At 45.9% G+C, this 11,145-nt stretch overlaps 1 protein-coding gene across 2 annotated transcripts; it reads right to left on the bottom strand.

Annotated features, from left to right (window-relative positions):
- Nucleotides 1-3,163: 3,163 nt before the first annotated feature.
- Nucleotides 3,164-10,779, bottom strand: GJA4 (gap junction protein alpha 4). Of its 2 annotated transcripts, XM_035120766.3 has the most exons (3): nt 10,310-10,779; nt 9,099-9,162; nt 3,164-6,376 (listed from the first exon to the last, which is right to left on the bottom strand). In XM_035120766.3, exon 3 carries the CDS (start codon nt 6,368-6,370, stop codon nt 5,312-5,314), a length of 1,059 nt encoding a protein of 352 aa, XP_034976657.1. In that variant the 5' UTR covers nt 6,371-6,376; nt 9,099-9,162; nt 10,310-10,779; the 3' UTR covers nt 3,164-5,311. The 2 variants fall into 2 exon arrangements, with proteins under 2 accessions (XP_034976657.1, XP_034976656.1); XM_035120765.3 differs by lacking the exon at nt 9,099-9,162 and having other exon boundaries at nt 10,310-10,746.
- Nucleotides 10,780-11,145: the final 366 nt, after the last annotated feature.

Raw genomic sequence — 11,145 nt, 5'->3', positions numbered from 1 at the left:
AAATCCAGCATAGGCTGCTCATGAGCAGATGCAGGCACACAATTGTAATTTGACTAAAATAAATCGTAGACTCAGATGCTAGAAGCTAAATAGAAAGGGGAAAAAGGGGGGGGGAATAATCTGAGCATTCAGAGCAACACACAGAGGTTTATAAAGCAAAAAAGACTTCTGAATACACCATTAAAAAGAAAGACTAGAATCATAGAATCAGATGGAACCTTGAATGCCATCTAATCCAGCCCCTGGATGTTGGAAATCTGCTGGGACAGCATCCCTGTCTGTGCCTCTTACAAAGAAAAGCTCCCCACCTTCCAAAGCAGTCTGTCCTACTCTTGGGCAGCTCATACCAACAGGGCATTCTTCCTGACATTTAGAGAAAACCCTTTTGCCATTTGAGCTGGGGCTCTGCGGAGTCCCCTGATGCACCTTCTTAAACTCCATTGACCCAAAATGTACACAGTTCTCTTAATGAGAAACATAAGAAGTTGCCTTACACTGAATCAGATCACTGGTCAATTCTCCAGGTGGATGAGGAGCCATTGACTAGCACGCGTGGTGTAAGGGGCATCAACCTTCCTCAAATCCACTTAATGGCAATGTTATAAGTTTGGATGGGGCTAGGGGTGATGGTGGTCAGTGAGGATGGTATCTGGGTCCCTTCTAAACCTGTGATCCTGTATCTGGGAGAGTAGCATCCACAAGAGGAAACCTGCCAGACCAGTTTCTTTGTCAATGTAATGGCCTTAGCAGGTCAACTAAGTACATAGCACTCACATCTTAAAAAGTGAGCTCTGTTGCCATAGAGACAAACTGGTGGGCATTTCCTCACCTTACCTGGCTGCTCCCTGGAAGGACAGATCGTGAAGCTGAGGCTCCAATACTTTGGCCACCTCATGAGAAGAGAAGAATCATTGGAAAAGACCCTGATGTTGGGAAAGATTGAGGGCACTAGGAGAAGGGGACGTCAGAGGACAAGATGGTTGGACAGTGTTCTCGAAGCTACGAACATGAGTTTGACCAAACTGCGGGAGGCAGTGCAAGACAGGAGTGCCTGGCGTGCTATGGTCCATGGGGTCACGAAGAGTCGGACACGACTAAACGACTAAACAACAACACCTGGCTGGGTACCACATCATCTTAGGATGGAGAAATAGGGTGGCCTTTGGCGGATGTGTTTATGAGAGTTGTGTGAGTTTTGGCTGATGCTGGAAGCTGGAGGGCAGAGCCATGCCTGCTCTATCCTGGACCCAAAGCTGTGGCTGAAGACTGTGGCTGAAGATCTGCTGCTTCCCTATTAGGTTTCCAGAGAAGTTAATGCTGTGAATCCTTTCAGCTGTATATATGTGCAAACCAAACCACACACCCGAAAGACCCCACAGTCTTATAGGCTCATGCATAGCATATTATTGACCTAGGGAAAAAGACAATGACAGCTGGAATAAGATGTTTCGTATTTTGCAGCAGACAGGAATAAGCTCAGAGGACAGAAGAATAATATATAATTTATACCCAAACTAGAAAGCTATCATTAGTGTAAATGATATTTGAGTGAAGAGCTGAAATGCATAGACAGATCTGTCAAGGGTGCTCACAATCCCTTGTAATGTTTAACATATTCATAGAGGCTGCAATTAAAATAAGTAGCAGCAGACGCGGGCATGAGAATAAATGCGAAAGAAAGAAATTGACCCTGCTTTGCTGCTGATGTAGCAGAAATGGCTGACACAACTGGAATGCTGCCAAGTAAAATGAAATAAATTGAAATGAAATGAATCCAGGTTTTTCAGGACTGTGGCTTTAAAAGGATGGGAATAAAAGAAACATATTAATCATAGCATTGTAGAGTTGGAAGGGGTTCCCCAAGGGCTGTCTAATCCAACCCTGTGTAATGCAGGAGTCACAGCTAAAGAATTCCTGACAGGTGGCCATACAACCTCTGTTTAAAAATCTCCAATTAGTGTTTCCCACTTTCCGAGCTCATCTGTTCCACAGTTGAAAATCTGGAGCAAAACTTGTAGGGGCTCTCCCCTCCTCACTTAATCTCTACAACACCATGGTAAGATAGGTTAGGCTGAGAGGCAGTAACTGGCTCAAGGGTCAGTGGGGATTTGAACTCTGGTCTCCCAGGTCCTAGTCTTAAGCACTCTAAGCACTACACCACCTTGGCTGGAATGTACAGCCCAGTGTACAAATGAAAGCAGCATTTCCATTTGTCCTACCTTTTTTGTCTCTGACCCCACCCACTGGCATGCAGCCCCTGGCAGGTAAGTCATGGTGAAATGCAGCCACCTGGCTGTAAAAGCACCCCCCCCCGGGCTGCTGTTTTTTGTTTTGCTCTTGAGGTAGAATGAAGTTGTGAACTGCCTATAATTTATGTATGTTGCAAATAGGGGTAGGAAGGTTTGTCAATTTCTGTTTCTCATTTTTCCAGTCATGTTCCATTCCCCACACTGTCGCATCAGTTTGGGATTATTATTATTAAGTCATATTGAGTATTCATCAGCCTATTTCAAGCTACAGTCATACCTTGACATTCAAATGCTTCGACTTCCGAAGGTTTCGACTTCCGAAGTCAACAACCTCAGAAGTCTTTTTGCCACGGGCACATTCTGCGCCTGTGCAGAGCGGCGTGTGCGGTTGGCGAAATTGCGCTTCGCGCATGCGCTGACCACACGCTTCAACATCCGAAAACCTCGACTTACGAAGACGGCCACGGAACGGATCGTCTTCGTAAGTCGAGGTACCACTGTATACATTTTTGCTTACTATACACACATTACCAAGGCAATTTTCTTCAGTGTAAGGCTTTTCTGTATAGTATTATCACTAGTACACATATCCCTTGCATCCTGGCATATACGGTATGCTTTTGTACCCGTTACTTGATTGGTGAACTGCAGTGCAACATTTGGAGAAGTGCAACTTTCAAAGGGCGGCTGTGCTTTGGTTGTCATATATAGTATGTTCTTTTTGAAGCTGGATCTGGGTTACTAGCTGTTGGGGCACCAGTTAAATAAGCAAAGGAGCCCTCAAAAGCCTGGCTACACCTGTTGTGAAATACAAAGCAGTTTCCCCCTCACTTCTCAGAACCTGCTTTTTAATTTCAAGCACAGAGTATGTAACAAAGGGTTCAAGGAGCACTCTTAATGCACACACAAGATAGTCATGTTTTTCTTTTAATTTGAAAAACAACAACAAACATACCACTTAGAATACCACTAAATGTATTCCCAATTTTTCTACTTGCGCCCTTGCTTTCCATTCAGCATTGGCCAGTTTGGCAGTGGGAAAGTAAGCTCTCCATATTACATGCTGGTTGACATCAAACCGGCAGATACAGATCTCCTTTTCACAGCTTTATCAAGAACAGTTCACTGGAGACCGAGAAAATCAGCTTGCCCAACATCCTGCTGGTTGGGATGTTGGATGCTACTAACGGAGCTGCCATATTCTTATTTAAGCCAACACTTCTTATGCAAGAAGTTGCTGCAGATAAACATTTTAAGACACCCCTGCCCTTTGTATTAGTTCAGAAATGGATAAAGACCTCTTCCCAAGGCAGCTCAACAGGCATATCCTTCTGTGAGATTCAGGTGAGATTCCTACTTTTAACTTTAAGACGCTGCCTCAGCAACAGATGCAGAAGATCCAGCTTGCCTTTTCAGACTCTACAGGATTTGAGATTGCAATAAATTAACACAAGGGGACAGGAAAGCAAAACAAAGAATCCAGGACAGAGATTGGGCAATACAGCCATACTTAAAGATACATATATAAAACATCTGACATCTTAAAAAAGAGAATAGTAAACAGTGTTTTATGACTTAAAGCATCATTCTACATAGTGGGGTTAAGCAGGGGGACAGACACTGAACCCAAGAGGACCAATTGTTATCCAGTATGGGGTGGGGGTGGGGTGGGGGGCTATATGCATTGGAACGTACATCAAACAAAAGTTAACAGCCACAGACATGCCACTAGTTTCTTGACAGCCCAGTGGACCACTGTCTTGCTTTTGATGAAAAAATGACACTTCAGAAAATGATCAGGAGGCAGGTTTTGATGAATTGGTGAACAAATGAAATAAAACCTTCTTTAGGATGTCTTTGGCAGGGGTGGCTAATGTACGGCTCTCCGGATCTAAGTGGACTCCACCTTCCATGAGCCCAAGCCAGCAAATGGTCAGGGATGTTGGGAGCGCTAGTCCAAATATATCTGGGGGCACCATGTTTGCTGCCTTTGGTCTATAGAAAGGTGCCCCAGGACCAGAAACCTAAATGGCAGCCAGTGGGGAGTTGGGGGTGGGGTTTAACCCTGAGCAGTTTGTAGGAGGGAAGCATGTACTTTGCTGTGGATCTTCAATTCCAAAAAAGCTATCAAGTTGGAAGTGCAAAAGTCTTTCAGATCAAGTGCTAGTGGTTACATTATACAGTGAAGGTGAACTCCGTAATACGGCACAAAGCCTTCAGGGACAGTTTCCAGTGACAGTTGCCATCAAGGAGCATAACATGCAAGAAATAACTGAAAAGTACTTAAGCCACACCAACCAAACTCTATCAGCAAGGAGGCCTGCTTGATAAGCTTGCTTGGCAGGAATATTCCCTAAAATGCCCGCTTGCGACAGGAACTCTGTTTTTAGTCCAACATGACTCTGTATATGGCTCGCTGTTTTGCTATCCTGCTCAGACTTCCTGTAAACCAGGGAGTTGTACAGAAAAGGAAAGAAAAAATGATAAATGAATGTCATACAACATCACCATGTTGCTATCTGGGAATAGACGCCACAACAGCAAGCCTCTTCCCACTGATAACAAAAACAAACACTTTCCTCTGTGTCTTCTGCACTAGGATACAAATCATCTTCCAGAAAGCAAGGTCAACTCCTGCACAGTGCCAAGCTGGTAGAGGTGCCCGTTCCTCCTCCTTCCCATCAGGTGGTTGCTGCTACCTGTCCTAACACAAAAACAAGACCAACAAATGCCCCTCCCCAATCAACCAGTCACCCTCCGACACTTGGATGACTGAATGTCCGTGAACCAGCCATTTCATTGGCCCAGAAGATGTCCCATGGTAGACTCTACCTGGAAGATTCAGTTTATGTCTATATGAAAGCCAGGATAGCCCTACTTGGTACAGCAAGTTTCACATGGTAGAAAACAAGGTGGCCCCTGAGAAGAACTTTTGAGACATGGCTACTTTTGTCAAAATCGGAAGGGAGCCATCCATTGCCAGGAAGGCTGATTAGCTGAGTAAACCCAGAGTTGCCCCAAAGGAAGACAACATCCATCTTCTGTAATGGTTGCTTTGCTTGCTAGACATATTGCTTCTTGGAAGCACTGCTGCTAGGCCGGCTTGACTGCCTTTCCTGAGAGAGATGGGCTATGGGGGCTTCTATGGTAAAGACGTCAGGGGGCTTATTCCTGCCTTGCAAGGCCAAGGTTTCTTCTGTGTTGAAGTTGGCCCAGTTCTGCTCACTGGAAAGTTTGTTGTATGCCTGGTAGGGTGGAGAAGGCCTCTCATTCATTGGGAGGTAGAAGAAAGCCTTGTCGTGATAAGCCTCCTCAGGCACACCGCAAAGCTTGTTGGGGAAGCTGTTGGCCTCACAAGGCATGGGAGGAGCAGAGGAGGGGGAACAGCAGTCTCTTTCCTTGGTGTTGTGGAGCAGGCTCTTGCAGCAGAGATGAAAGAGCTCCAGAAGGTTGAGAACGAGGGAGATCAAGCCCACCACCAGCATGAAGAGGATGAAGATAGTTTTTTCAGTGGGGCGGGACATAAAGCAGTCCACATGGTGTGGGCACGGGGCCCCCTGACAGACATAGTTGGCATGCATTACAAAACCATATAGGTACCACTGGCCAAGGAGGAAGCCAGCCTCAAAGATGCTCTTGAAGACCACACTAATGGTGTAGGTCCACATCAGAGGCCCGCGGATTTTAATCCTCCCATCCTCCGCCACGTAGATCTTGGCCATCTTCTTCTCCACCGCCATCAGCATGGCTGTCACCTTGTAATCCTTAGACTGCAGAGCCCGGAGCTCACTCTCTCGCTCCTTCAGCTTCACCTCAAGCCGGGAGAGATAGAGGACATGCCCCAGGTAGACCAAGGTGGGTGTGCTGACAAAGAGGAACTGCAGGACCCAGTAACGGACGTGGGAAATGGGGAAAGCCTTGTCATAGCAGACATTGGGGCAGCCGGGCTGCTTGGTGTTGCAAACAAAGTCCGACTGCTCATCTCCCCACACGGACTCCCCGGCGAGGCCCAGGATCAAGATGCGGAAGATGAAGAGGACTGTCAACCAGATTTTGCCGATGACCGTCGAGTGCTCTGACACTTGGTCCAGTAACTTCTCCAGGAAGCCCCAGTCACCCATCTTGTGCTAAGGGAAAGCACAATACATATTTTTACCACTTAAAAACCACTATGCATTACTTGCTATGTGATACATAGCCACACAGTGAAGAAGAAGAAGGAGTAGTAGTAGTAGTAGTAGTAGTAGTAGTTTGGATTTGATATCCCGCTTTATCACTACCCTAAGGAGTCTCAAAGCGGCTAACATTATCCTTTCCCTTCCTTCCCCACAACAAACACTCTGTGAGGTGGGTGGGGCTGAGAGACTTCAAAGAAGTGTGACTTGCCCAAGGTCACCCAGCAGCTGCATGTGGAGGAACGGAGACGCGAACCCGGCTCCCCAGATTACGAGTCTACCGCTCTTAACCACTACACCACTGGTGAAGTTTTGCAAATATTGTTTCCATAACACCATTCAGCGTAGCTGGTGTTTCAGACTAAAATTAACAGGGAAGGTTCCTGCCCCAAAAGCTTACAGGTGAAATTTTAGATCAGGCATCCCCAAACTTCGGCCCTTCAGATGTTTTGACCTACAACTCCCATGATCCCTAGCTAACAGGACCAGTGGTCAGGGATGATGGGAATTGTAGTCCAAAACATCTGGAGGGCTGAAGTTTGGGGGTGTCTGGTTTAGATAGCTAACAGCCAGAATGGGAACTTGTGCAAGTCTCACCCCTAGTGCCCTGCTATTGTGGAAGTGAAGAGCAGCTTCTAGGTGGGTCTTGCTTTCAAAATAACAAGGGGCAGAGAAATCCAGAAATGTTTCAGGCTCTTCTACACCTGGACAAGGACAATCCTTACAGAGCACCCCATTTTTAAACAACAGTTTTGGGATGGAGACGAAGTGCCAGTTAACTGTTCCCATGGTCTACACCACCCTCTCCACCTATCTATTAACAAGATACTATGAGGACTAGAATATTGCCTAGCCAGATTTTTCACGGACATTGAAGGATGAAAGCTTTAAGAGTAGAGTTTAAAGCAGAAAAGTACAGATATATGCATATACAAATTTTGGACCATAGTGATGTTAGGAGCCTAAAAAACACTTTTAAAAAATACCAGTCCTTTGGAAGAGGTTTGGAAAAGTCCTCAGCAAGCAGGGAGAAAAGTCAACTTTACAAGAGAAGGGCCTTGTTTTTCTGCTGTGGAACTTGAGGCAGTTTTAATAGGGTTTTCAAATTGTCTCGCAGTGAGGCACTGACAAGACCCAGACCTCCTTAGCTTCAGCAATCTTGGCCCATTAAGTGTCTTAAGACCAGGCCCTGGGACCAATGTGAATTAACCTACTGACCTGCAAATTAATCCTAGAAATTGCCTTGTGAAGGAGAAAAGGCAACAGTCAAATCCACACCATACCTGTATATTCATGTTGTTGGGCTGAAGTTTTGCAAGAAATTGTTGCATAAAAAATAATAAAAAATAAAGCACATGATCCTACGACTCTTATACTACTTTCACAGTCCTGTTTCTTGCCCAAGGAATTAGGAGGAGGGAAGCTTTTTAAGCATGCTGGGAATTATAGCTCTGTGAAGGGTTCTCCTAATAGCACCCATGACAAACCACAGTTTTTTTTGGGGGGGGGGGAACATGACTGTGAAAGTGGTATAAAAAAGCTTTACATGTTTGGTGCGGATGTCTGGTAAGAAGATCCCCTGTGCAGGGAAATTCCTAATAGTCTCATCGTTTTCAGAACATTTAGGAAAAAAACCACCATGCTATATTTCTACCAAAGGGACCAGACCCTCACTTCCCCTGATCTTAGAGCTGCTCAGCAGTGGAACAGACTGTCTAGGAAGGTAGTGGACCCGATTTCACTGGAGGTTTTTAAACAGAGGTTGGGTGGCCATTTGTCAGGGACTACATTGCAGGGAGTTGGATTAGATGGCGCTTGGCATACCTTGCAACTCTTTGATTCTATGATCTTTCGGCACTTAGGAGACAAACCGCCCAATATGAATGCTGTCCCTTTAGGGTTCTGTACCGAGAAGCCAAGAGAACCACAACCCCATACCTGGGCTTAATCACACCATTCATCGTTACCCTCAGTTTCCCATAAAAAGACAACAACAGCTAGAAAGATTAAAACTTATTGGGAAGGGGGGAAGCAAGATGCTGAGCAGGCTGACAAAATATACAAAAGAGAGACCTTTGAAAAGCTACTCTCCTCTGCTGTGTTCAGCTGCTCTGCAGGAACTTCCCCTTAAAGCTAACTTCCCCCTTAAATTTAAAATTTTGTATCAGACAAGGCACTTGTGCTTAAAAGCAAGAATGCATACCAAGCTTTTAGCTGGAGACAGTCCACATCTATGAGCAATAAGGAGCTCCTGCTGCTGTAAGAATATAGGAAGGTGCCTTATACAAATTCAGACCATTGCTCCACCTAGCTCCATATTACCTATACTGACTGGCAGCAGCAGTTCCTACTTGGAGATGTAGCTGGGGACTGAACCTGGGACCTTGATGCTCTCTTGATGAGCTACAGCCATTCCTGCATTCTGGAGCTTTTCCCCACCCACGCGACCTTCCAATTACTTGTTTTTAACTTGGCAATTTCATCCTGCAGCTCTGTCTTAGGTCTCTTCAAAAACCATGCATGGAGCTACTAAACATGGGTATTTTTCAATGCAAAGCTATATTCTATCGTAGATTTTTACCACCACCAACTTTAAAACATAAACAGTGATTTAATCTTAAAGACAGAGGGACAAGTCATAAAGTCCACAGACAACAAATGCCAAATTGCTCACCTTTTAAGCCCTCTCTCAGCCTAGTACCTCCCTGGAGGCCACCACAGCCCTCTGTTACTTGCCCCTAGGGTTATAAAGAGAAAGGAGCAGGCAGGCAATCAACAAGTGTCCAGTCAGGGGCTTGATCAGCCTTTAAAGCGATAGCCTTTTCAACCTCACATATCAAAAAGATTGTCCCACTCAACAGAGCCAAAGAAGGAAGGGGTGTGGGGGCGGAGCAGGTTTAACACTATCAAAGGGTTAAATTATTCTAGAGGAAATTCCGGCAGGGCAGGTAAATGTTTTTCTCCTGCTACTACCCAGAACTGCCTATCAAGGATAAGTAAGAAATCCTCAATGCTTGGAAGAAACGCAAGCTATCTCAGATCAGGGTTGCCAGATGGAAGGAAATCCTGTTCTGCTCCTGTGTCTTTATTGCCTGACACACATCAACCAGCAGAACTTTTCACGGCGTGGAGGAAAACATGACTGCTGGCTAATGCATGTGTTTCAAGGTGCTACTGAAAGCATGATGACAGTGGCAGGTTGAAAAGTTGGCAGCCCTATGCCAGTTTGGTGTGTGTGATCCTATCTTTATTATCTGGTGTTTTATTTTCTGGCTGAGATTCCATGCACCGGAATTTGCATTCTGTACTGGGACTGAGGCTCAGTATACATGGAGTAGACATGCAAGGATAAGAATGTGCCTCTGAGCACATGCAGAGTGCTTGCTCCGCCTTCCACTGAGTACATGAGGACTAGCAACTACCGGTAGTTGCAGGCCTGTATGGGAGACTGTGCCATGCAAACCCTCTTGACAGGAGGAGGGTAGGACAAAAATATAGCAAACGACTAAATCATTCCAAGGTTCCATGCAGGTGGTATTAAGGAAAAAGAATACCAGACCAAGTGGAAAGAACTCACAGGAAAGTAGGAACTAATAAACGAATAAAGTAAAATAAATCAAAGAAATGAGCCCACTACTTCTGAGGCTGTCCAACTAATTTGGAGATTGGGCCAAAACAAATCTGGGGAAGGGCTGTAGCTCAGTGGCAGAGCACCTGCTTTGCATGCAGAAGGTGCCAGGTTCAATCCCTGGCTTCTCCAGGCAGGGTGGGAGAGATCCCTGCCCAAAACCCCGGAGAGCTGCTGCCAGTCAGTGTTGACAAGAAGACAGACCAAGGGCCTGACTCGGCAGCTTCCTATGTTCTTTCCCCGACTGTGGTACTTACCAACAAGTAAAATGCAAGTTCTCAGCATACAAATCCAAGTTTTTGTTTTTGGATTACTGCCCTTCTGAGTTTAGTTTTGCTCCAGAAGAGAAAGGACGCTGTGGCAAGAGAGCACAGAACCCTCTTGCTGTGATCCAGGAAACTCCGTGACTGTTCTGAAGAGCTTGGTGGGGAAGTTGACTACAATAACTCCAGGATGAGTGCAGAGGGGAGGAGCTAAAGGACACGGGGAGGGGAGGAGTCCCTGTTGTCAAAGGCTTTGGGCTGGCTCTCAGTTCTGTGGCATTACATATTATGATCCTCCAAGGGGCAGCTGGTCGGGCAGGTGGAAAAAGAAGGGAAACCAGGATAACTTCACCTGCTTCCTGGCTGGAGCCATGAAATTATGGGAGAGGAGAAGAGACAGCAGGAGTCCTAAGAGAGCCTTGGATAAGCCCGGTGGCCTTGCAGGGTTTAGCTGCTTTCCTTACAAACAGGGGCAGGCTGGGGGAAAGCTGTAGTCGGGGAAATAGGAAGCATAGGAAAACAACGAAGACTGAAATAACAAGCATTGCCCATTGTGAAGCTGTCTGGGCCAAGAGAAACAAGAGGGAAATCCTGGAGAAGCGGAATTTGCCGGCAATTAACTAAGCGTGGGAATCGGGAATGAGCTAGGCCTCAGCAAGGCCAGTGGCAGTGGGAGTTTATTGTAGGGGGGGGGGGCTCTGATATTATCTTTTGGAAATTAGCAATGCAGCATGGTTTCCACCCCCCACCCCAGCCTGGTCCTTGGTGTGTTTGCTTAGAAGCAAAATTATGCTGAGGTCAGGAGTTTGGCCCCTTCAACAACAAATAAA

This window comes from Zootoca vivipara, chromosome 6 (genome assembly GCF_965207765.1).
Source record: "Zootoca vivipara chromosome 6, rZooViv2.hap1.1, whole genome shotgun sequence".
NCBI lineage: Eukaryota > Metazoa > Chordata > Lepidosauria > Squamata > Lacertidae > Zootoca > Zootoca vivipara.
Note: the sequence above shows the minus strand (reverse complement) of the source record. Positions and strands in the feature narration are given on the sequence as shown.